The sequence below is a fragment of the Lonchura striata genome, chromosome Z, assembly GCF_046129695.1.
Source record: "Lonchura striata isolate bLonStr1 chromosome Z, bLonStr1.mat, whole genome shotgun sequence".
NCBI lineage: Eukaryota > Metazoa > Chordata > Aves > Passeriformes > Estrildidae > Lonchura > Lonchura striata.
Genome location: NC_134642.1, coordinates 12,215,783 through 12,243,532, shown reverse-complemented (window position 1 = coordinate 12,243,532; position 27,750 = coordinate 12,215,783). Strand labels below are relative to the sequence as shown.

Sequence of the window (27,750 nt, the reverse complement as noted above, 5' to 3'; positions counted from 1 at the left end):
GTGAATTTATATTTAATTGCTGCCTAATACATAAATACTTAGAATTTTTAGGAGGGTCAAGGGAGGGAGGGCGGGCATGCCAGTATTTTTGTGGGAGGGGCTGTTGCATATATGGGTCTTTGTACTTCCCACTCAGTTTGACTGTTAATCCAAAACTCACAGTTCTGGCTTTGGTGAATCTGCAACCTGACACTTAGGTATTTTTATTGTGATTCAGGTCTTCTATATTCTGTGGCCCAGAGCTTCAGAATTTGACAGAAAAGGTCATCTTTCCATTCTCAAATGTGAATGCTCTGTACCTCTAATATGGAAAATGGCCAAGCAGTGAATTTTATTCTGCTGTTTTTACTATTAATGTGTAAAGCAGCTCATTAACCAGTAGTGTGTCCATTGAAAACAAGTAGAAAGGATGAAGACCATTTTGGTGCATATAGTCCAAACTCTGCAGAGACTTTATTGCAGAGACTGTTAACCTATCCAGGAACTAGTTTGCCATAAACTGGCTTGATTTTCAGAGTATAAACATAGTTTTGACTTCTGAATTAGTAAATAGGTGTTGGGCATTGGGGATATCAACTTAACATCTTCCAGCGTATTGTTGCTGTTGCTGTATGTTTTGATCTTTATTTTAAGTGTATACAAATGTGTCATCGTGAAAGGAAAGCTAAAGAAATACAGATGGCTGTAAGTTGTCTTACATGAATGAAGCCAGTGAAGCTTAATGAAAAGACCTTCTTTCTTAAGCCTGTAGAATAAATAAGAAATAATGAAAACAAATTTTCCATTTACTAGCTTTGTGCAATATTATCATTAGACTAAGACACTACTAGCACATTGTGCTTAGCTTTAAAAAAGTTCTTTAATTCCATTATATTCAAAAGGACATATTAAATGCATATTTTATTGTAAACAACTCTGCAAATTTACTATGCCTGAAAATGCTCAAAGTTACTAAGTATTAAGCACAAGTATGTCTAAAAAAAGTTTAAGAACTAAACAAAGATTTCTAGCAATACCTAGAAACTAAAAAAGTCTTAATTGTCTGCTTCTTGGTCTTTTTTTCTTTAGTGCAGCTTTTCTGCAGTGCAAGTTTATTGCTGTGTATTTCATGGGGTTTCATTATCATGATTCAGAAATTTAAACCTGTATGCAAAGTACTGCATTCACCTTATTGTACATGCGATATAACATCATACTCACAGTTTTGGTGCTTTAAAATTATTCCTCTTTTCTTTATTAAAGGATATTTATTTGATCACTGTCTTGGTTTTAACTTTGATTATGTACTAGTATTTAAAAAATACTTTTGGTATAGTTTGGTTCCCACAAAAAATACTTTCAGATTTAATTCATTTCAGATCCTGTTGGTATTCTTACAACTCCTCAAATTCCCTGTATGGTTTAATGGTTGGTGGTTGCATCTAAGATATGTTGTAGCATGGAATATTTTTATTTAGGTAACATCTTTGTAAATGAAGCCATATTAACAATTTAAGTATTACAGAAGAACTTTGCTCCTAAATGATGCTTGATAGTTTTGTTAATTACAAATCTCACCCACTTTCCATCTCTTTATCAAAAGACAGAAAGAAACACTCTGAAAAAGGGTGAAAGTTTAAATACAGAAATGCTAAGAGCTTAGCACCCTTATTACACCTACCATGTCCCTAACTAGAGTTCCTAGGTGTCTGTGCATAAGTTCTTTCTTTTACTGCTTTAACCATTTTGCGTTACTATTTATGTAGACCTAAATCTTGCAAAAGAGGTATCTTTATATTGTGTCTCTTTTATCTTTTGCTTCTGTGATCTTGGTGCAGTGCAGGTTTCTGTTATATTTCTAGCTGGTTCCTTAACATGAAGAAACAAAAAACCAGTGTATTTCTGGAATAGGAACTTTTTTGTGGCGTTACAATCCTGAGAAAACAAAAAAGACATTTCAAAGAGCGACACGAAACCAACTCTGTATTTGCAGTGCAACTGCATTGCAACATGTCCTACACAAAATTCAAAGCTATCTGGCTTTGGTTTCCTAGTGGCGTTTTTCATGCCAGGTAATAAAGACTTAATTTTGGATTATGGCAGAACATGTAGAACAAGTTTGAAATTTGTTTTGAAATAATCAGTTCGTTGCTGACTTGAGAGAAGAGTTACATTTGTGTCTGATGTCTGTTCCTAAAGCTCTGGCAGTGTGTGACATTGATGTGGGTGCTGCACAGGTTTTGCTCTGCAGGACAAACTGATGCTCCATCAGCTGGTTCTGCTTGGCATTGGCTTCAGTAGATAAGTAGATTGTTTTTTATAGCTCTCTACAGTATCCATACAGGTTGGAAGTGAATTTAGTGTTTGCATCAGGATTGCAGATGGGTGAATATTATCTGTAGGCAAACTTGAAAGGTAGTGGTATGCCATGCAGAATAAGGCCTCTTGTTTGTACAACACAAAAGATGAAAGAACTGTCTTATTTTTTTTCTTTTTTTCCCTGCTTGCTACATGTCAGATGTTAATCAAAGGTACATTGTAAATAAATACTAAGTGGGCCACAGTGCCTCTGAAATAGGGGAACTACTGATGCATGCAGGGTTTTTCTCTATTCCACCTCTAAATGCTCAACAGAGACAGTAGGTAGAAGGGATAGAAGTAAGAATGGAAGGTATGTTTGGCAGATGTTGTTTTCCAAAACCTATGAACTCTTCCTTTCCTCAGCAGTTCTTACTGCTGCTTCCCATCCTAGGGAGAGGCCCAATTTATAGTCTTCATTTATCCTGCAATTGGAAGGAGCTGAAGAGGAATCCTGAACTGTCTCTGAATCTTGGAGTCAGCAAGCCATCAGCATATCAGTCACCACTACAGCTGGAGCTTTATGCTCAAGTCACAGATCACTGTCTAAATCTGCTGTTACAGAGTTGGGCCACTGTGTTTTTACCATTTGTAAAGGAAGGTTATAATGTATGTAAAAATTGATAAAATGGTGTCTTAAACCTTAGATGTACCATGTCAGCCATTTAGTGGTTACAGGCATCACTTTGCTTACACAAACTGCCCTTCAGCAGAAAACCATCCTAGAGGTCCCAAGAAGCTACACAATCATCACCATGTAACCTACATTGCTCACAGAAGTGTTGCAAGTCTCTGTCCAAATCTCCATCCTGCAGAACTGATCCCACAGAGAAGCCTTTCTGGCCTTTCTGCCCTTTCCCCCTTTGCATTGAGATTCTCAGTCTCTTGTTACTTTCTCTAAAATTTATGCAAATCTTCACCACAGTCATGCTCACTGTCCAGATTTTCATCAGCTCAAAACCAGCACATCTCCCTTGAACTGTTGCCTCCACAGGAAGGGCTGGTGGATAAAAAGAGGCACAGATTACTCTCTGTGCTGTTAAAACTGCTGCCTGTGTTATTGCTGGGGTTCACTCATCATTAATCAACGAAAACTTTGGGGGAAAAATAGAACCTAAGCAAAACCAGAAGTTGTATTTATGTTCACACTGTATCTGCTGTCTTACCCCCTTATTCCTATTGTAGTTTTGTGCTATTTGTGGGATGTTTGTTGGAGATACTTGTGCCACAGGCAAATCTGTATTACTTTCTTGTCACTCATCACCGTGGAATGCAGCAGCCTTCTTGACTTCTCTGAGATGTCTACTATAACCCACATTGCTTACATAAGACTAAGCACATTCACAGTCTTTCAAACTGTCAAAAGTCACTGTTTACTTCATTCTTTCATCTTAACAACTTGTCTAATTAGCATCACATTCCCTCTGTACATTAAAAGTCAGGAATAAGGAATATTGAAGAATCATGCAATTCATACAAAGCATTTATATTAACTATGCTTTTTCTTCCTCAGTACTTTATTTTAATCCCATTCAATTTCAGTAAGAGTGTAACTGAGTTCTCAGCGTACAAAATCATCAGTGCATGCTCAAACTGCCATGCATGTTAAAAGCACAATTTAAACACCAGTAACAGACATGTATGAATCAACTTATTTTGAAGCACCATAAAAAGATGGCCATTCCCCCACACACACACACATGCACTTGCTGTGAGTAAAATGACTGTTGGAGTGGATAAAGTCCTGTGAAAACAATTTGACAGAGAAACCATTGCCCACTGCTCTTTGTTTCTAATGACATGTTAAAAAAATGTATTAAATTTGCATTATAAAATAATAGTATCAAAAAAGAAAAATGCACACATCCTATACTTCTGTTGATGGCGTACACATATTTTTGTCAAGGTTTCCTAAAGATTTCTGCTGCTGAAAAGTCTTCTCTTAATAGCAAAGTAAGTTGAAACATAAAGTTTGTTCTTCCCCTGCCCAGCACCACTGTAGGAGCAAATTTATTTCCCCCACTTTACAACAGTGTTTAAGTGTCCCCTGGCACACCCATACCAGCTCTAAGTTAAACTGTGCTCAGTGAGTCAGGCTGTTGGCTTTTGTGAGGTGTGACCATTCCATCTGTGCTGCTTGTGGCCAGTAGACAGGGTCAAAAAAGCCCAAGTGATACTTGGAGGGTGCCTGCTCTCATTCAGCCATTTTGGGAAAAGATCAGAGGAATGCAAAAGTTGCCTTTAGTCAAAGGTTCCATTAGTTAAAGCGCATCTCTGTTTAGGATATCAGGTTTGTCACTACTAAGAAAAAAAAAAAAAAAAAAAACCAAACAAAAACGAACAAAAAAACCCCGTCTACTTGGGCTATATATTTGGGGAAACCATGAGCCACACATTGCCTACCAGGGCATGCTTTGCTTAATCGGTGTACAAAATAACATGCATGGTATTGAAATACTCAAAAGCAGTTACATTTCCAAGTTAGTGCTATATCCCATTTTGCAGAAAACTCCAACCCTTCAAGTATTCAGCTTTAATCTCTGTTTGCAGTAAGAAACTTTGAACAGAAACTTTGTGTCCCAGACAGCATTTGTTGAGACTGCACTGTCAGCCATCTGGGATAAACCTGGGTTCTGCTCCCAGCCATTAGCTGCCTGAGAAAACTACAGAATCCCTGCCTATTGAGGCCCAGATGAATGAAATTGCTGCTGTCCTTGGTGGATGCTCAAGGTTGCAGGGATGCTTCTGAATAAGGAAGTGCTTGGTGCTGTCAGCAGTACCAGCCTGGCTAAGTGATTGAATGCCAACTTTAGCTTCTGCTCCCTTCCTAGTGGAAGAAACCTATCTGTTCCCCAAGAGGAAATCAGAATTTCTTCACTTAAATTTGTCAAGACCTTCCAGCTGATGAAGGCCTTATCCCTTGACACACCACTCTCAACAGCTAACTATTTTCCAAGTAACTGCGTGCCAGCATTTATGCCGTGTAAAACCCAGCACTGTGCTTGTGGGAGGTCCCATTAAAACTGCTTCTAGTAGTGGCCCCCTCTTCTGGTGCAGCCTCTCAAAAGAGAGGCTTGAAATGTTAAGCAAATTCCACAGCCACCTAGCAGCTATTGCTGAGCTGCAAAACTGGCCTCAAGGCTGGTGAACCTGTTTGTTCTTGTCTTGTAAGTGAACCATCCTCATTGCCAGGTTCAGAGCCGATTCCATGTTTGGGCACACCAGCAGTTCCAGTGCAGTTGCTTGCTCAGTCACAGAGCACCACCAGTGCTGTGCTCTGTGAAGCCTTATTCTCTTCAGAACTTCAGATACCTACGTCCTTGTCGCAGCTTCAACACTGCAACTTGACCCAAGTGTTAAAATTCCCTTAAACCCCTCTGAAACCACAGCAGTGTTTGCCACCTGCCCAACCTGTTAGTCAAGACTAAGTCCCCTAGCTGGATTTTCCAGCCTGACTCAGGTAGAGACAACTCCTCTCATCTTTGTACTTGTTTTCTCACAGAGATTTTCAGTGTAGCTGTAATTCATTTGCAAAAGACCTGTCACCTATCCTAGCTGCTGACAGAAATCCTCTAGCTTGATGCAAACTTTTGATGCCAATCCTAACACATTTTTGCATTTTGACTTGAGAAGTTTCAGGTGCCTTATAGGTATTTTCTGTTTGTGCAACACAGTTTTCATCAATGGTGAAGAACATGAAAGTTCATGTCTTCTGAAAATACTCACATTGCTGTCTTTTAGACAGCTCTGATTCAAGGTACTTTCTTAGTACCTTAGTGCCTCAGTAATGCTTGCTTAGAAGATCCCCAATGCTTCCTTACTGAGGCTGAGATATTAATGCACAACAGTCAGCGCCTCATTCCCACAAGTATCTTTTGTGTGGTTGGGGTTTGGGTTTTTTTGGGTTACTGATGTCCCTGATGGGTGAGCTTGACACTGAATATTTATATTTCTCATTCCATAAGCAGTTTAAGAGTTACAATTGACTTTAAACATGTTTGGTTGTCCCCTGTTATGCAAGAGAAAAGAACACAGAACAAAGGAAAAATGCAAGAAATAAAGGATAATGAAAGTTTTGACTGGTAGGTTCAAATAGTAACAATAACCACCTCAAATAAAGCTTTCATAATTTCTTTTCAGAGAGGTGGGGGAAAGAAGCTTATATCAAATCTACATATTACTCTGCTTCTTTAAGATATACAGAATGAAATTTCCCCTTTTCTCCCTCTGCAAGCAAAACTCTGAATGTGCAAAATACTCTGGAACAAAAGGGCACCAGACTGGTAATGATAGAGCTACAGTTTTGAAGCGGCAGCTTCTGAACAAAGGACAACAAGCCCTCCTGGGTTGCTTCAGGGACAGACAGCAAGTGCAGCTGGCAGGGTGTAGCAGGGACTAGATGCGGGATGCTCACATGAAATACTACTTGAGGCACTCAGCTACATACTTCTACCCTGGCTCCTCTCTAAATGAAAGTCAAAGAGAGCTGTACCTTACAGAGATAGTTTCTGGTTCTCATTGCTGCAGGTACCTGAGAAACAAAACTGCTGGAATTATAAAAATAACCATATATATTCAGATGTGAAGAAAGAAGTAGAGTTCATGTTAAAATTTCCATCCATAGGTAAGGGCTATGATCTTTTTCCTGCAGGCAAATGCAAGGTCATTTTGCTTCACATTTGTTTTGTTTTGTTTAGAGACAATTCCACTGAACATTTAACAAAATACAAGCCAGACTCAGAGAATTTCAAAGGCCTTGTTCCCTCTCTGCAAGTATCTGCATGACCATATTTAATTCAACAGGAGGAAATCCATACACACAGATTATATTTACACATACCTTGTCAAGTGTAGCTCTTCCTCTCCCCTTAGCACCTGGATGCATGGTATTGTTTGTGAAGATCCTTAGTTCTGCCCTCCTTCTTGATCTACTGGGAAAAAAATCCTTCTTTTTCAAGAATTACCACAGTCACAGAAATGCAAGTTCTCTTCCAAGAAAATGTCTATGTTGCTATTCTCAATCTAATGGAAGCAAAAGCAGCTGACACACTGCTGGATCCATGCAGTGAGATGAGGCTTGGATGAGAGCAGATGAGAATTCCCAAAGCAGGGAACAAGGTTGGAAACTACTTCCAAGTTAAAAGAAAGAAAAAAAACCCCAAGTTCAGCTCAGAATTCCATGACATAAACATCATAGGAATTGATGGCAGCAGAAAACAGGGAGCACTAATGGCTAATACTGGTAATCAAACCTCTAGAGTTGTGAAGGTTAAGACAGAAAGGACATGGGGTTTGCAGACTTCAGCTGTGTTCATGAAACACACCCCCAGGGCTGACCTTTGGAAGCCTCTAGCAATCAAGAGTGGAGTTTCAGGGCAAGCCAGGTGTGCTCAATGTCAGCATGATGTGAGCACCTAGAGAAAGTGAGATCCTTTCAGGTGGTTTGTCATTCCCTATGCAAATCATTCTCACCTATTTTACAGTGACACTACACAAGGGTTCCACACAAGGCAATCTTTTTGAAATGTGTTTCCCTCACCCACTCCGAATTTACAACACCTTTGATAGTTAGACGTATCTTTGATTGCCAGATATATCGTTGCATCTGAGCTCTGCCTATGCAAGACCCAGCAGTAAGGGGGAAAGTAGGTATATTGTGTTTCTTTGGTCCTATGATGAGCTGCCAGCAGTGCAGAAGCAGAACTGGCCACTACAGCTCCCTGAGAGGTTGTGGTGGGCAAGCTATGAGACCCCTTATGGTGTGAAAACCCCTCTATGTCTATAGTATCTAGAGGTATTGCGATATTTAGACTCACACCTGCTTTCTGGCTAGGCATGGCCAGAAGAGTGGACACGAGCTGAACTGACTCTGGGATCTAACATAAAACTCCATTCATTGTTCCAAAATGTTTAACAAAATGAACAAAATTCATCCATCTTGTCTGAAGTAAGTGAAGTAACATGAGGAACTAAGGCTGCTAAGCAAAACCATAGATTTCAAATAATGTGTGTTGTTCCATGATGTGGTCTCTGCTTAGCACTGTTCAGAGGTAGTGCACAAATGCAGCATTACTAAGAAAATGTAAACAAGACAGTTTGAACATTGCTTAGCAGAGTCAGGACCATTTTTTGAAAAAGAAACCCCAGTGTATAGGTGTGCACTTAACTGGCATGTTCAGTTGCTGAGGCTGAACTACGCACATCGGGATGGAGCTTCTTGATGGTATTTTTTAATTGTCTTCTGACATCTATATCTAATCTCTAATTAGATCTATCTTTGGCCTTAAGGTTTTTGCAACTAACCAAGTTAAGTGCTTTTACTGATATCTGCAGCTCTGCAGAGAATTAAGGTCTGCAACAGTTTTCCATTCATCTCTCCATGCAGTATTTTTGAAAAATGGCTTTGATTTTGACTTTTGAATGCAGTGTTCACAGAGTGCTGTTCAGCAGCCACTTCAGTACGGAATATATAAGATGATAGAATGAAATGAGGTTTAGCCTCTTATTGAAGGCAAACTGGAAGTTAATCCCCAACTGGTAGAAAAATGAGCAGAAATCAGAAACCTTTCACAACTGACAACAGAAAAGATACATCCTAAAACATTAATCTTTAATTGATGCATTGTTAATTCTACGGTCAACTCTAGGTCCTTGAAGGAATTATCTTGGGAATGCTACCAATAACGTTAAATGATACTTAGATGTGTAACAACTGGTTTAGCCCTTTATTTATTTATTTATTTATATTTTACCTGAAAATGTATTTTCTTAGAGACGTTATAACGGCATGTCTGCATTATCAGTTCATTTTGTTCTCCTTTTTCCTGGATATATTGTCCAGGAAAAGGAACTTCCATTCATCTATAATGGACAGTTTAATTCACATATTTTACTTTGTCCACATAAAAAAATGCAATTTCTGGATCATTGAGGCATATGGATTATGAACAATACACTCCAAAAACTAGCTATCCAGACGGGGATATACTTACAAAAATTTTTTATGTCAAAGTCAGGATTTCACAACATAACACACTAATGTAAAATCCAGTAGCACCTGAAAGATTAAGGTAGCTGCTGCTATCACTTGCACATACTTGAAAAAGATTTAAGGAAAAAAAAAAAAAAGAGTAATACATTCTCCAGAGAATAGCAAGTGTATTTCAAAATAAAAAACTGTGGGGTTAATTTATTTTCTCTCTCTGTTTTGTTTTTGGGGTTTTTTTTGTTTGTTTGTTTGTTTGTTTTGTTTTGTTCTATTTCTGTGAGGCTTATGGTAATTCTTTTGTTGGCTTTTTTTTTTTTTTCCCCCAAGACTGTAGTTGCCAAGTAAATTTATACACAAAGTAACTGCTCTCCCCTCCAGTGCAAGTTCAGGGTCATGTTTTTAGGCTATAGTACTTATAGTACCAACCAGCCAACAATATATTACTGAACACCATTTTCTTGTATACATATTCCCATAGTTTCATTAAAGATAGATACAATGTACAGTACTCATCTCTGGGACAATAATGTTTCAAATGGCAAGACCTTTACTTTAAAACAGAAGTGAAGAGGCTACAGTAGGTATAGCCACCTAAGTATGAACTTTAGATCACAATTTCTAAACACTTGCCTACTGTACATAAGCATTAAAAATAGTCTTAGACATAGGATTTTATTTATATGTGCACGTATGTCCACCTCATCCCATATTTATGTTTGGCAACTATTTGGGAATTCAAAGGTGCAGCCCTCAATAATTGTATTATTATTAAAAAAAAAGAAATGAAGCTTATCTAGTCTATGAGAAAAAGAAATTCTCAAATATCAATTTCCAATTTTAAATTTAATTTCAATAGGAAAATATTAAAAATGTGCACATCTAAATTTTTCCATGTTCTGTATATACATATGTGTGCGTACTTATACATAGAAATGCTCATGTACCACACATATTCACAAAATTTAAGTGGAAATATTTCTGTCCACTATTTTCCCCACACATATGACATCATATCTTTAAAAATGTCAATAATAATATCATTAAAAATAATATTACATTTATTCCATCATTATGGTTTTTAATAATTTCTTCATCCTTATTATGTCCACTGAGCATTAACAGGCCAAATTCTCCTTGCACTTCCACGGATGTTATGTCAACGGAATGTTGCTGACATCACATCAAGGACACATCTGGTTTACAGCAGCACAAGTGACAGGAGAGGAGAATCAGGCCCAAATATCCCCAGGAAAATTAAAAACTGGCTGTATCTGCTCATATGGACCTGATGAAGATATACACACTACTGTCTAAAATCCCCTGAATGATTAACATGTAGCTCACCACAAAGTTTTCAACCAGTAGCACAATGAAACAAGCTCCCCCCACCCCTTTAATAAATGTGAGAAAATACCCTAAAAAATATGGAGAAAGCGTAAACATTGTGTATATTACATACCATATAATACATGACAGTTTTAGCATTTAACCTAAGCCATTTCCCTGACTAGTCAGGGGAGACCTGATAAATCACCAGTTAAGGGAAAAGAAAAAGGTATTTTAGAAAGAAAGCATGTCTTTCCAATATAAATGACAACCTGTGTGTATTATATGGTACATACACACAGTACATACATTAAAACAAACTTATCTTTCCTAGCTTTAAGTATCAGTCTCTAAGTGAATTAAACTGTGTTCTACAAATTGAATAAGCAGCTAGATTTCATGTTTAACATTCAAATTAATTTGGGGAGCAAACAAAGGTTCGTGCATCTTTCAACTCTGAGGTCTGACATTCATTCATACATTTTAAAAAAGCCCTCTTCAGCATTACAAGCAATTAATGGCAAGAATGCACTGTGATGCAAGACACATGACAATTGGCTTACCTTTCAAAGAGTTGGTTTTTTTAAAATAAATCTATTATATAAAGAAATATGTGTTTGCCAAAAGTCTGTTAAAATTACATCAAAACAACTTTAAAACCTGCTCACTGAGGATAATTCAATTCAATGTCCTGTTTTTAAACACTTAGTTAACAGTTCAGAATATTGCCTGGTGTAGTTTGGATAAAGATGTGATATGAAGACCCATAAAAGAGTAAACATGTCTTCATTTCAATTTGCTATGACAATAAAACTTAAAAAACAAACTTGTAGCCTTTTTGGCTAGACATGTTCAGTGTACAAACAATCCCTTTCGGTACCTCTGTGCTCTTAATGAATCTGTAACAGAACAGTGCTCCCCATAAGCCATTAGTCACAGAACCTCCATTTCATGTCACATTCTGAAAAGTCTCTTGTAGAACAGATTAACAGCAAATTGAACATTCAATATATGTATCAAGGCCAGAAAACAAAAAACTGGCCATTCCTTGTAAAGTGTGCAGGTCAAATTTAAAATTTTAAGTTTACATTTAAAATTCTCTGGGGGGTTTAGGCTTCTTGTTTTTCCTGTGGGACTCACCTTCTATCACTGGTTGGCTTCAAAATTTAGTTAAGTGGAAGATACTATCTCACTGTAAGTACATGAAATTCATATGAAAAACTAAACCTTACATTGGACAATATTGTAGAACACCAAAGTAAGCTCCATAAAGAAATATGGTATCTTCCAATATATATGTAGAGCTATAAAAAAAACCAAAAAAACAACCAGCCAACCAACCCCAAAAAAACAAAAAGGAAGAAGTTTATACAAGCAATTATAGTAAATTTGTTTCAATTAAAGATGCAACTCTCTCTCATTCCTGGCAAGAATAAATTTGTTCCGGCACTGCTTCTCCACAGTGCAACATATCCTGAGAAATTATTAAGAACAAAATAGAGGGCTGTCATCACTAAGTTCTTGCACAAAACACAGCATTTAAATATATTAAATGAAACAGCCAATAACCTATATTGTATCTGTCACAAAACGGGGTGCGTCCTGGGACACTGCTAATTCTTCTATCACTGATACTTAGAAAAGGATTGCATTTAATTATTGTTAATATCTTTCAAGTTATCTGTGGCCAATAATGTAAAAGGAGGTAATTTGTAATTCAAGTTTTTTTGTTAGTTTTTTTTTTCTTAAACTGGATACAAGCTAAGTTCTAAATTTTACATTGAATTACAAATCAAATTTAAAACAATCCCTCTCAGAGGAGCATTTTCTAATTTTGTGCAACTTTGATGCAGAGCCCAACACAGTCCTATGAAGAGAGACAGTGCATCTTTAAGCTGATTGGCACTGAAATCCCATTTTCTTCAACTGCACTCTATTAGCTTGGCCAAGTTATCTCGTAATTCTGTTAGCTCAAATATTTTTCCATCAAGAATTTCTAAAAGTGTCTTCAAGTTATTGCGAAAAGCTTCTTGCTCATTCTGACTTTTCTCCAGACGTTGCTCTAGATCAGACAGCTGTCCTTCCAGGTCTTTGTTTCGAATTTCTACTTCCTTCAGAGAAAATACACAACATGTTAATGTGTTGTCTGCAAACAGAAAGCAGTCTAATGTCCTCTTGGTACTCATGTGCTGGTTTTGTCAACTGCTTTTTAAAATAATTTGTAACCCTTTACAGTTTTCACTAAATCAAAACCAGAACCTGAACTGTTACTACGTTTGCATATGTACTGCCACTTCCTCCACTTTTCCATAATTATCTGAAGGACTGAAACTTTTGGAGAGGAACTTTAGAGAAACTTTAGTCAGTGAACAAATGATACACTTATTCAGGTATGTTATAATTTCTATCATTCAGAAATGTACTGCCTAATGAAAATATCTCAGAGTTTACTTATGTTCAAGTATGCCCTGATTTAGACTATGTGACTTGCTCAAGGACATAGTTCTCCATCAAAAATTCTCATGCAAAAACCCATCCAGAACACTGCTTTAGAGACAGAGGAGCACCACCTGATTCCCATCCCACATACAGGCTTTGCACTCTGAGAATGAAGACAGGAGCATAACCAAGCCCAGGTGGATGTCAAGGTGACTGTAACAAATGCAAACCAGGAGGTGCACACTGCACATTGTGCCTCGCTGCACAGCACCCACTGTGGAGCAGGACAATGGGAGAGCCACCACTGCTGCACGGATGATGGTGCCAACTGCTCTGCACCAAGACAGGTGCCCTCTCTTCAATCAAATTACAAATGAATCAGCCACCTGTGTCTGGAATAGCATATTTTCCTTTGTTCCATTCACTGCACACCTCATAAATTCATGCTAAGTTTTGTAATTTCAGTTAAAAAAAACACTTTCAAAGGCAGCACAGAGACAGTGTGCTTAGTACACCATACACTCTGTACAGCCATCTCTGGAAAAGTGTATAGTGAATTCGCATTTATGTATGGCAACATGTTTTTCAATAGCTCCTCCCTTTACTGTGGTTTTGTGTCACAAAGCTTTAATTGGCCTGCTCTGAGATTTTACTACAGCTAGCTTTACAAATAGGAAGGGAGATGCAGCAACAGTCAATGATTGCAGCATGAGCAACTTCTCTTTCAGCCCTCCAACTCTCTCACTGGTGTGATTCTTCTGTCTCCCTTAAGGCTAAGAAATATATTCATGTTTACACTGGAGAGATCTCAGCTAACCATAGTAAACAACATGACCTACACAAAAAATATACTGGTTCATTCAAGAGTAACAGGTATGTAATGGCAGCCCTGTGTCAAAGCCTGAGAAAGGTATCCACTTGTGAGGGGTCTCACAGCAGCATCAATTGAGTGCTGCATCCCTGGCCAGAGGAGGGATGGGGTGACATGGCCAGTGCCCAATTTCAGCTCCCAGCCTCTGCAGCAGCAGAGAGTTCTGGGTCCCCAGCAGTGCTGAGGGACATCCAGTGCCTCATAGCTGTGGCTGCTGTGGAGCCACGGGTTACCTCCCAGCCAAACTGAAGGCCTCCCTTACTTCTTGTTTGCAAATGAGCAAGTAAAAAAACTATGGAGTTTTGGGCACCAATCTTGAACAGCCAGCACACCTGAGAGCAGGAATTACCCCTTATTGTCAGGTTGAAGAGAATAATTAATTTGTTTATCACTGAATAATTTAGTTGCCAAAGCACTAAAAGAAACTAGCTGGACAGCACACTTGTAGAAATTATATAATGCACACGTGCTTATATAAGTGAATACCTACCCCACTGCTGCTACAAATGAAGACAACTGGTTACAACCCAGTCACACCATGTAAAGGCTCTTCTTCATCGAGCCTACTCTTGTCTCCCCAGCCAAACACTTAAAAGTACTACTACCTCGTGTAGTGATTGCACAGGTCCAAGACCCTCTGAGGGCCAAGTGATTACAGTATAGGACATAAAAAGCAAAATCCAAGGTCCTCTCAGCTTTGCCAGAGTGACAGAAACTTTTCTTTAGCTCACAAAAAACTGACAGCTGTTTTGCAGTATTTGCCCATCCTGTCATTACTTCTCTCCTAGTCACCAAATCTGTGTGCTCTAGGAAGTCTTCTTGCCACTGATCTTACCTCAGAGATAATTAATTCATGTAACCAGGCAGCCAGTGATGAAATAGACCACTTTGGGGCAAATCTATAGATACTTATATGGCTTTACACTGTGATATCTGGGCTTGACGAGAGCATTCTGTTGGCCTTTATCTAGCACTGAAGAACACCTTTCAGGCCCTTCTCACATATTTTTAATGAAACATGCCACAAGATGTTGCTTTTAATTTCTGGAAAATGCTACTTCTTAAATTTATGTTTGACGCTTATGCATATTTACCCAAAATTAGTATTAATGCTTTCTGCAATGTTACTGCATTGTAATTGAAATAATTATATGCATTCATGTCTAGCTCATGAGCAGTTTCCTGTTTCAAATCAGTCAACTTCAAAACTTGCTTCTTGATTGGAAGAGGAGGCTTACATGTAATGTAATCTATTCCCCTAGCTGTGCCATTTCCCTTTACAGGCAGCTGATCTCATCCAACAATAAATTGACTCTTTGATACATTCAGGCCCTTTACAGAATGTATTTTGCACTTAGTTTTTTTACCATTGTTTTTTTCAAGCTATTCTTTCATCAGATGTAATCATTTCTCATATTGATTTCTCTTACAGAATAAATAAATCATTACTAGTTATGTTTATGGTTCACACTGTAACAATCTTTTGCAGAATTCAGTGCAAGGATTGCAATAAAACAGTCAAACCATACACAACAACTATATTTAGGAATCACCCATATTAATAAAGATATTCTGACCTGTGAGAGTCACACTGATCATGACTCAGTGATATGACTCCTCTACATTGCTGATGGAATTAGGACCCTGGTACTTAACCTTCATGATAACGTATTGTTCTTCACTAGAGTTTTCCAGTGATTGATATCTAATCAATTCCTGAGATGTGTGTGTCAGAAATGCAATATACCTTGAAATACTATTTTCTTTTTACAGCATTTTTCATAGATGATTTTTACCAAAATATTTTAAAGTTACATAATCCACTTGCAAAGCACAAGAGGGAAAAATAAAGCACAAGAACAAAGAGTGAGAGAAACAGATACAAACTGTGGAGAGAAACACTCTGAAAATAAATGATGAGTCAGGTAAGTGAACATATATGAGACAGTGTGAAGCTATAGCAGACAATGTGACAGATAGAGGGTTAGTGGCTCAAAAAACACCAGTATCATCAAAGCAGGACAATTACAGGAAAGCACAGACTCAAGATCTTTTTCCTGGGCAGGATCAAGGCAGTAACTAAGTTTAAGCTTAATAAAGGCACCTTTCAACTCAGATCCTAAGTGATCCTTTAAATGTACTTGAATAAAACTTAAAGCCATTTCCAGAAACAGATCACTTACAATGTGACACATGGACTTATATAAAAAATATATCCATTTGGTGATTAAACAATCAGAGAATCATAAAATGGATTAGGGTAGAAGGGACCTTAAAACAACCCAATGAAGGGTTTCAACCCTTTGTTATGGGCAGGAACCCTCTCCTCTAGATAAGGTTGCTCAAAGCACCATCCAACCTAGCCTTGGAAATGTCCATAACTTTTTTGGGTGACATAAAGCAGTGCCTCGCCATTATCACCATGTAGAATTTCATCCTAATATCTAATCTGAACCTACATTCTTTCAGTTTGAAGACAATACTCCTTGTCCTATCACTGCAGTTCCTGATGAAGAGTCCCTCCCTGGCTCCCCTGTAGGCCACTTTCTGATACTGGATGGTTGCTATGAGGTCTCCATGCAACCTTCTCTTCTCCAGGCTAAACAGCCAAAATTTTCTCAGCCTCTCTTCATAGGGGTGGAACTCCATCCCTTTGTGGCCTCCTCTGGGCTCCCTCCAGCAGTTCCATGCCCTTCCCATGCTGGGACCCCAGAGCTGGTGCAGCACTGCAGGTGGGCTCTCAGCAGAGCAGAGCAGAGGGGCAGAATCCCCTCCCTGGCCCTGCTGCCCACCCTGCTCTGGATGCAGCCCAGGACACGTGTGGCTCTCTGGACTGGGAGCACACACTGCTGGTTAGCGTTGAATTTTTCATCTACCATCACCCCCGAGTCCTTCTCTGCAGGGAGAAGATCAATCACTCATTGATTGTGATTCATCAATCATTTATACATAAGTATAGCAAAATGGAACTACTGACTTTATAAGGTAAAATTTTAATAAGAATTTACCATTTTCAAATTTTAATAAAAATTTACCATTTTCTAATATTTTACCTCTTACTAGTCTCATAATTTCTGCTCGCTAGATAAGCCTAGCTCACTGCTATTTTTCACATGATCTTACAATGAAATTACTGCATTTGCCATTGCTAGAACAATTTCCAACTCTCATTACAATGTCTCCTTTTAGTCTCTCACATAAATACTTTTTTCAGATGAAAACTTGTGTATTTTGCCTAAAGCAATTTTTGGCACAGGCAAGGTAAGGTGCACTCAAAACACTCTTTAAACACTGCTCAAAGTAATAACATACTTTGTACAAACAAGTTGACATAAGATTGGGGAAAAAGAATAAACTCATTTTGATCTTTATTCTGTAGGTTAAAATTTGACTCATAGAGGTTCCAATTCATGTCACACATTTCAAAGAATACCTGCCTAATGATTTTTAAGCTATGGCCATGATCTGATGGGGCTTGCTTTCAACATGCTAAACTACAGAACCAAGAGAATCCCCTTTCAGCACTTTAGGATTGGGGCTATTTAATGCCCAGGTTTCCAGTTCTTTCAAAACTCTGAAGGCTGAACCCAGAGTGTAATCCAAGTAAGCTTTTGGTCATTGCAGAGGCAGGTGTGACAAGGAATGTGGCTATGTGCTGGCTGGTCAGTGCAGCAACAGACAGAAAAGAGCTCAGATGGAGCACGGGAGGATACAATGAGAGAACAATTCCAGCAGCCTCAGGTATCTGGCATTACACACAGTAAGAAATAACTGCTAAAAAACAATAAAAGCACAATGTTTCTAAATAATTCCAAGAAAATATAGAAAGTGTGGTTTTAAAGCCTGTACTCCACAAGAGCACTTTAACCCTTACTTTCTCAGGGCATGTTTAAAAGCTGAACACAAACTCACCCCATATTGATGATACACACACAGACCATTTCAGTGGCGTGCAAAAACTATAGGAAGATACTTGTGTGAAAATGAGACCAGAACTGGCCAGGACATGTATCAGTGAAAGATGTTTGCTAACCTGAGAGTACTCTGTGGACTTGTAAAAGCAATGTGGATGTGTATCCTCAGATAAAAATAGCAATTTACAGCAGGTAGAAATTTTGATATGAATTCCTAAGGGTCATCCCAACCCAGTACTTTCAGGGCAGTCAAATTTACACATTCACCTGTCACATTCAGTGAATATAGCACAAGTTGCACATGTGAACTGCTCACTTGCAGTTTTCCCTTTTCTCTAAATTAAGATGATGCACTACAGCTCACCTGTAGCTTCTGGGTCAGAGAATCCCTCTGCGCCTGGAGCTCTCTGGCATTTTCAATTTCTTGTTTCAATCCTTCTATTTCCTAAGGGAGAAGAAACAACTTTGCTAGCAATGTGTTACCTGGCTTGGCCTTGGTACTGGTAATCTGTCTCCTGCTTCTTCTTCTGAGAAAGTCATTGTAACAATACCAAAACTGGCAATTGGCCACTTCCCATCAGAGAACATGAAGTGTAAGCCCTGCTCCCAATACATCTGAATCACAGTCCCAAAAGAGCAACTCCATTGTGAATGAAAAACAATAGACATAAGCATTTTCTTTTGTAAAAGTTCAAGTTTTCTTTTCCCCCTGAAGAGATATGAAATAATTTTTGCCCAAAAAATTAAGAAAACAAATTTCAAAATAAATAAATAAACTAATTATAAAAATGTAATTAAAAGAACAAGTTTATACTTAAAATTCTATTAGAATCTATTCTTCTCTATTTTTTTCAATTAAAAAAAAAATCTGATTTTCAAATGTAAACTGTTTATTTTGTCACCAGCAGCAGGGCTGAACATAAAAAAATTGCCTGTTTTGACTGATTTCTCTAAAAAGAGGATCTAAAAGAAACAGCATCCTTAATTTAGCAATTAGAAAATAATAAGGTATAAAAATAAGAAACACAGAATAAATAATAAACAGAAGAGAAACCCATTCTTAGCTTACTTCCAGAAACAAGAATAGAAACAGTTAATGAAAGTAAAAGGTATCAAAACTATTAAGTACTCTTATCCAGACAGACCCATTCACCTCCCAGAACTCCTTTTATCAAGATTGCTTTGCACCCAACAGCTCAGCATAATTCAAAAGCAAATGGGCAACAAAATGGGAAACATTACCAAGCTGAGCCTAATCTATTAAGTAGGTGAGAGTTTGGAAAAGGCTTTGTTCCATTTTGAGAGGATATTCTGTAATGACTGTGCCTCTCCTGCATCCTCCTTGGAAGCACCTCACAGCACTGCGGGAGGGCTTGGCAAGACACTGCCCCTCCAAGCACACACACCAGTGCCCACAGGTTCTTACACAGTGCAAGTGATTCTTCCTATGCAGCTGCTTCCATCTCCTTTTTCCAGTCGTAAAGGGGTGATTCTTGATCCTTCTGTGGCACAGATATGCTTTCCTCTAGGACATATGCCAATGTAGGTGCTACTCCAGTTCCTTTTATTTACTTGCTGCTGGTCCAGGCCAAGACACATGGCACAATAAATACCAAGTTTCAGGCTGGGGGTTTGGCATGTGTTTAAAGGAAATTGATCTTGCGGAATTGATCTTATGGACCATAAAGGTCAGCTCTATTAACAGAGCCTGAAAAAGAGACTGGCTGGACAAAGGCATTGATCTTGTTTCAAACCCTATTCTCCAGAAAAACAGAAAGCATGCCTACAACAGCTTCCTTTCTTAGGGGATCTGGACTTTATTGGTCTGATGATTGCTCTGTGGAAAGCACTTATGACTTAGGTTTGCAAACAGAGATGTTTGGTAAAAGCAAACAGGAAAATATGGTACTTTTTTGTTGCTATCCAGATACCCAGCTCTATACTGGGCTGATATAATTATATAAATGAAAAATATTAACAATTTCAAAAAAGTTGAAAATTAATTTACTTTGTAACATTTATAGTAAATAATTCAGTATCTAGCAGCCATCACAAGATTAATATTGAAAGGTTTTAGAAATTATGTAATAGAAAAACCAAAAATAAATGTTAGCAGATACCTCTTCTTTTTTCTTCAGTGTAGACTCTAATTCCTGTATTGTCTGGTTTAATTCTGTTTTATGAGTGTGGACTGCATTGGCTTGACTGCTCACACACTCCAGCTCAGTCACCTGTTGAAATAAATAGAAGAAACACATACAGAATTTATTTCAATGTATTCAAGGTACTATTACTTCTTTGCATCAATAGCTGCCTTTGAAATACACCTTAACTTCTGGATGACTTCTGTTGATTAAAATGGTGAAGGTGTTCTTACAAAGTTAGCATACTATTCCATAATATATTGTTATGTAAGTCGTTGCTATGAATTCCTGGAAAAAAAAGAATCATTTGTTATAGGCTGAAAAGAACACTAATTAAAACTTAAACTAATTATCAAAACTTTTAAGAAAGTTCTGAATTACCACTTCAAACACAGTAATGCCTTGATGACTAAACACAGATCTGTCTGTCTAACTAACCTCTCCATCTGACACTTCTTAATGTTCTACCACCTTACTAAGCTACAATGTTCACACACTTCCTAGAAAGCCAATTAACATTTCACAGCATCACTCGGTATCAACAGTGTAATAGCAGACACTCAGCCACCAAAGTACAGCTGCCAGCTTCTAGCTTTCCCTAGCAATGGAGTTCTTCTCTCAGTCACAAAGGCAAAGCTAATGTCACTATTTAGATTTGCTCAGTTCCCCTGTTATGAGCAGACAGCAACCGTGTCCATTTGTCCTTGATTAAGTTAAGGTACCTGGCAGTGGTATGCACTTTTGTTTTGTTTTATAATCAAAAGGATTCTAATACTCTGCCACTCACAGACAAACACTTTCAAAAAACAGCTTCTACATCAAAGAAACAAAATCCATGCAGCTAGAGTCTACACAGAAAAGTCTCTGTTCATGTACCTCTCATGTTACAGGTCAGAAGATTGGAGAACTTTTACACCACATGTCTGCCTGGATGTGTGCACTACAACATTTTTGTTTAATAACTAAAATCTAATAATGAATTTCTCTTCAGATGTTACCAGCCTGTCAATCCTAATACATAGTTTTCAACAGAGCTGCACCAGATACCTACAAATCTGGCCATGAAACTCCTTTAAACAAAGTACTAGTTAATTCTGCAACAAAAACCTTTAACACTCAATTTAACATTATTAGAGAGGTAGCCATTAGACAGAAGGCAGACATTTTCCAAGACAATTTTATTTCTTAAGTAAAATAATATCTCAGGGAATCAAGGTTGCTGCTCTCCAGCACCAACGTCCCCTAGCTAATAAAGCCACTGTGATACTAGTAATTTCAGACTGAACTATTTGTAGGCTCAAAAGGTAGATTACTGAATCAAGTCCAAGGGAAGTCAAGACGAAACACAAGGAAATTACAACAACTTCTCCTCTCTGAACCACAGGCCACAAACCTCTCCTCTGCAACAGCCATGATGAATCTAGGCTCTTATGCTGGAAAGCTGCTGGTTAGACATTTTTGCACATGAGGTTTGTAATGGGGAGAATTGAGACTGGAACACATTCTTGGCAGGGGGTAAAGCGAATGGTGGAGTAGGATATAGCTTGGTAATGCAGCATGCCCTGTCTAACCCAAAAACTTTCTTTTTCACTAGTGCTGCCCCAAAATGAATATCAGTGCTCATGATCAAAAATGAAAAAAAAAAACCCACACAGTTATTTGCTTTATTTTATATGTCACTGAGCACTACAACTGAAGTCTTAGATGATTTTCTCAATTACACATATCTATATGTATTTACATTCTTATACTACTGTCTAGATGGAGCAAGTATCAGAAAGACACAGAGCAATTTAGGCTGGAAAGGCTCTGTCAAGGCCTCCTCATCAAAACAGGGCAAATTTTGATGTCATATTTGCTTGCTCAGGGTCTTGCCCAGTTATGAATCCTTCACTATCAACCAGAACTGCAACAGTTCTGACATCACAGGTTTATGAAGAGCTCTAGCTCCTTCCTAAGTTTTGCTGGAACTATCAAACTTATTCACCCCTTTTACCTTCAGCCCTTCTGATATTTAACTTCTTAAACATTTCCAAGCTTTCCTGCTGCAATATTGAATAGTAACTTCCAAAAACACAATCTCTCTTTAAAAGTCATTGCACTCAGCAAGAGTGGTGGTCAGCAAGCACCAGCATAGAATGCTCACTTACACAAAACCTCAGCTGGAGAGACAAAAGTAAGCCCAGTCCCCAAACTACCTCTGTCCTAGGACCTCATGCCTTGAAACATGCCTGCAGAGGTCTCTCATCTTGTAACTAAGGAAGCACCTGAACTCCCACTGTTCTCTATATGATTTCCTCTTGCTGGTACACATAGAGAGAAAGTACGTATTGGTGCCAGCTTAGAATCCAAGGGGCTGATGAATCAAACTATTGGATGAAATGTTACTGTTCTAGCTTGCATCTATTACTGCTGGTTAAACACACCTCCTGCAGCAGCCCTGCCAGGTGCACAGCTCATGTGAATACTCCCAGGTACACTCTGGTCCATTCTAATTCAACACACTTAATGAAATTGCTTAAGCAAATACAGATGATTATTCTTAAGCAGAACAGGCCGTGCTCCCACAAACCTTGCCAACAGACGCAACTGCTCTCAGAAGGACAATTAATTGCCAGCACTAAAAGGGCTGTGATGTCTTACTCTAGCCCAGCTTTTCTCTCGGCAAACATCCATCGCTTACTGATTATGCAAGAAAATAATATTCATCTGTTTTGTTTACTGTTGATTGAAAACTTAGTAAGTTGGGAAGAAGAAGAACAAACACAATTAAAAAAGTAGGTTACTTTAATCAGTTTTATTTAAATGCCAATTTCTACAGAGATCTGAAAAGATGTCAGATATTTTCATGTTTTTATCTTCTTGAATGTACCTATAAAGAAGAAAAACATATTGTGACCCTTTCAAAAAGATCTGTAGAATAAGATGGGCTGGAAAATGATGTGATATAAAGAATATGTAATTGAAAAGAGAAGTAACAAAAGATAAAGCTCTAAGCAAAAATCTGCATAGCATTTACTTGTGTTTCTTGTTTCAAATTGCATTTAATTTTCCCATGACTAGTGGTCCAAAAATCATTACAAGTAACTGTTTATGCATTATGCACAGAAGGAGGCATATAAGGAAGTTAAAGTGCTTTAGCCTGACCCTCCCACAGTCTATTATTAGGGACACCTCCTCATTCAGTGTTTCAGGTTTAAAAGCAAGGCTCATCAATCATTCAACTCCTGCACAGCAATATCAAGCAATGTACCTGTGATTACACCTCATTATGAGTACAGAATTCAGACTGAAAGAACAGTCTTTGAACAGTAACTGGCTAAACAAAGTCCTACTATTGTGCTACCATAAGACTGCACTGACTTGCATATCTGAAAATGTTGATAACTCTGGCTTCATATTTGAGACTAACAAAAAAAAAAGGTACTGTTCTTAGCCTCTCTTTCTTTATTTTGCATTTATCATCCAGCTAAGGATTGCATGTAAGGAAAATATTATGAAAAGGCATTTTAGTAACTATTTAGTGTGCAAACTCCTCTAGCATGTGGCATGGCATTATACTCAACTGCCTACTTCAGTGTGAAATACATCAGCTGAAGTAGGACAGCAAGGCAACTTCTTCTGGTAGACCCTGGACTCTTCTAGCAGTGGCCATTATAGAGTTTTCTGGAAATGTCAGTCTAGGTTCAACAACCTATAAATGTAGGAGGATTCCAGGAAGAGGTTTTCATTGCAGCAGAGAGCAAGCACACTGGGCTGCTGGGAAGACTGGAGGAGTGAGGCTTCAGTCCACATAACAAAACAAGGAGTAACAGCCTTGGTGTGAGCTTAAGACAGTGACTGCCCAAAGCTTCAGAAAACTGAAAAGACTCTAAAAAAAGTCCTGAAATCCTGACCACAGAAAATTACTTTGCAAACAAAGACTTCAGGTAGACAGAAGTAAAGAAGTGGAATGGCACAAGTATTTTGAGTGGTGACCTGCCCCAAGCAATTATTGACTAAATTATTCCGTGCTGTGTTTGCTAATAATTAACTGGATTAATTTTTTCAAACTTTCTTTTTTCAAATTTTTACTTTCTTGAGATGAAATGTACAATTCAGTACCAACAGATCATGTAATTCCTTCTTACCTACACACAGAAATTATTCCAATTTCTACAGGCAAAACAAGACAGATTAGAACACAGAATCCATCCCGAATACAGAATTTGTTACGCAACTGTAGAATAATTCAGGTTGGAGAAGACCCTTAAGATCATTGAGTCCAACAGTTAACCCAGCACTGCCAAGTCCACCACTAAGCCACATCTCCAAGTACAACATCTACATGTCTCTCAAATACCTCCAAGGATAGTGACTACACCACTTCCCTGGACAGCCTGTTCCAATGCTTGACAGCCCCTTCTGTGAAGAATTTTTTCCTACTAATTGAACTGGCACAACTCAAGGCCATTTCCTCTAGTCCTCTTGCTTGTTACTTGGGTGAAGAGACCAACCCTAACCTACAGCCTCCTTTTAGGAAGTTGTAGAAAATTATTTAAGTCCCCTCTGAATCTCCTTTTCTCCAGGCTAAACACCCCCAGCTCCCTCAGTTGCTCCTCACAGGACTTGTGTTCCAGAGCCTTCACCAGCTGTTTGCCCTTCTCTGGACTCATTCCAGCACCAAAATTAACTTCCTGAAGTGAGGGGCCCAGCACTTGAGGTGTGGCCTCACCAGTGCCCAGTACAGGGGGACAACCCCTGCCCTGGTCCTGCTGGCCACACCATTGCTGATCCAGGCCAGGATGCCATTGGCCTTCTTGGCCACCTGGGCACTGCTGGCTCATGTCCAGCCACTGTCACCAGCACCCCCAGGGCCTTTCCAGCCCCTCTGCCCCAGCCTGTGGAGCTGCCTGGGGTTGCTGTGACCCAAGGGCAGCACCACCAGCTTGGTGTCACCTGCACACTGCCTGAGGGTCACTCCATGAGATCATTGGTGAAGATACAAACAGGACTGGCCCCAGTACTGAGCCCTGGGGAGCAGCACTGGTGACTGAACAGCTGGATGTAACTCTGCTCACCACCACTCTCTGGGCCCAGACATCCAGGCAGTTTTTTACCCATATTAGAATCATATATTGTGTGGCTGTAGCCTATTTTCTGCACCTGACACTACTAACTTGTTGTTTCTATAATATATTTTTCTCCCTTTTATTTACTGCAGATGCAATATTCAAGATTTACTAGCCCGAGCTACAGTGCAGAACACATACAGTGCTCTGAAGCCACAGAGTGCTAATGCTAGACTGAATTGAAGTATTAATTATGTATTTTTTAACTGATTAAGTTACATCCCTAAAATGATTGCAACTATGACTGTGACAGTATTGTTACATCAATAATTGAACATTAACTTCCCACAAAGGAAAAAGAGGCCTTTGCTGTCCATGAGGAGAGGAGAAACACTATTTCATGGGTCAGAAAAACTGTGGATAACTGCATAAAGTTTCACATAATTTATGCAGAGAAAATGTCTCAGTTCTTAATGGTAGACAGTACTAAGATGCACAACAGAATGCGACAAACTAATCACAAAAATTATTCCAGTGTAGCTTTCAAGAATAAAAAATTCTGGGAAGATCTTTGGCATTAGGAAATATGAAAATGCAGAAAACAAGGAAAATTGATTTTTAAGGGTGATTCTGAAGGAACAAAAAGCACACAATGGTATTATTCATATAAATCACTTCTGACAGGAAATTAATTATTGTCGTTTTCCAATATTTACCCATAGATAAAGTAATAACCTTGGGGGTTAGTGTTGTGCACTACCAGCAATTTATTACTTTTTTCAACAGAGAAAACAGTTAGAAGATTTTGCTGAAAAAGGACACATTTCTGTCTTTGGGCAGTTGATGCCTTAAGCCATCAAAATACCAAAACGTTTTCCACAGTAGATTAAACAGGAGTAACCTATCATCTGCTTGATTTTTGTGAAGAAAGCAATGAAACTGTAGTAGGACTCTTTGAAAATATAACAAGTTTACCAGAATTGATGATTTGACCTTCAGCCATGCATTATTATTCAGTTGATAAGGTAGTACTAATACTAATAAGGTAATACTAAATTCAAAGCACATCCCTTCCCCTACAATCTAATTAGCAAATACTTTTTCCAGTCACCTGGCCAGTTCATGAATCATATGCAATGCAAACATTGTACAGATATCATCTTTCAGTCCCGAGGATCTAAATCCAGTCATTTTCTTATTCTCCTGCAGAGTTTTGGAATTATAGGATGTATTTAATTCTTCAAGCTTTAAGTATGTAAACATCTTGTCGCATGCCTCCACAAAACATGTGTTTTATAACTTGTAGATAAATGTATCTTAACACTTAGGATTTTCTAGAAATAAGACGGGGATGAGAGAGTGCTTCTGTGAAAAATTATTTTATTAGCCAGAGTCAGAGTAGCTTAGTAGATGGTTTGTTGGGGTTTTTTGCCAAATTATTATCTTGTATATGATACATTCAGTGAAAGTGAATTCCCAGGAAAAAAAAAAAAAAAAAAAAAAAAAAGAGCCCTAGCAAAACACTCTTGGGCCCTAAATGCAAATCTTCTCTAAAATAAAAAAAAAATAAGGCAAAAGGCAAACTGAAGAAGACCAAAAATACTTAAATCCACCATAAATTTAAAAAAAGGCAAATTCACATTTTGATTCAAGGAACATAACCTGATACAGCTGCTCTGTCTGAAAAGAGATCATCTTTCTTGTAAAATGTAATTATCAAACAAGGGTTGAATCTTCGTAAATGCTACGTGAATTATCTGTATTAGGAATCATGGACACAAAGGGAGATTAAAATGTGCTGGGTTTCACAATTCTTCTCCTAAGAAATGCTCTCATAGCCTAAAGGCTGACAACATATACTGTTTCAAAAATAATGAAGCACTTATGATGGCTGAAATGGATCTTCTAGGAACTAAAATGTACATCTGAGAAAAAATTCCCAACATATTGTCTGAAAAAAATGTTTGTCTTTTTTTCCTCTGGTATCTCCTAATGCCATGCAAAAAAAGTGGTCATCTATTTTCATTGTAAACAAGAAGTACAAAGCTGCTATCTAACTACATGCTAATTACAGTATCTTAAAGAGAAGATTATACTTTGTTAACTTTTTTTCTTTAATCAATCAAATCTAATTTATTCAAAATTTACTCAAAGCTAAATTTGAATTGTTCAGTAGGAGGGACACAATCTTAAAATGAGAATGACAAGAGATAGACATCAAATAAAAAAGGTGAATTACCAAAAGTTTTTTTGGATCAGAATTCCATTAATAAATTTCTTGTTAGCATGCTTTCTATCACGTTCCTTCATATTTCCACTCTTTGATAATGTTCTTCCTTGTGCATATAAAACCAAACAGTTTTCTACAGTAGTCACCAGGCTGCTAACAGGATTTGTCAGCAAATATGTAGTCCATGGTATGAGCTCCAATCCAGGAGACAAATTCATCACATCATATCTGCAAGTTCAAAAGTTAGTTTTGGCTATTCAAGTATTAATGCAGATGATGGAAATGTGGAGGTGACTTCTAAAGGGTCTGCAAAGATTTTCCACAGATAATCTGAACAGATGGTTTATACAGCACTCCATACTTCTTGTGAACTTTCTTAATTCTTTTACTGACTGCTGTCCTCATGGAAACAGTCCAATAAAATGACCATGGTTTTATTTTGGTAATCTC

At 38.1% G+C, this 27,750-nt stretch overlaps 1 protein-coding gene across 1 annotated transcript in view; it reads right to left on the bottom strand.

Moving 5' to 3' along the window:
• Positions 1–9,039: 9,039 nt before the first annotated feature.
• The window catches only part of HOMER1 (homer scaffold protein 1), an 88,671-nt gene continuing 69,960 nt past the window's right edge, over positions 9,040–27,750 (bottom strand). Inside the window, exons 7-9 of the mRNA XM_021531119.3 lie at positions 19,996–20,106; positions 18,240–18,320; positions 9,040–12,762 (exon numbers count right to left, since the gene is read on the bottom strand). Of these exons, the coding sequence (XP_021386794.1) occupies positions 12,574–12,762; positions 18,240–18,320; positions 19,996–20,106 (381 nt within the window). The 3' untranslated portion in view covers positions 9,040–12,573. The remainder of the gene's footprint in view (positions 12,763–18,239; positions 18,321–19,995; positions 20,107–27,750) is intronic.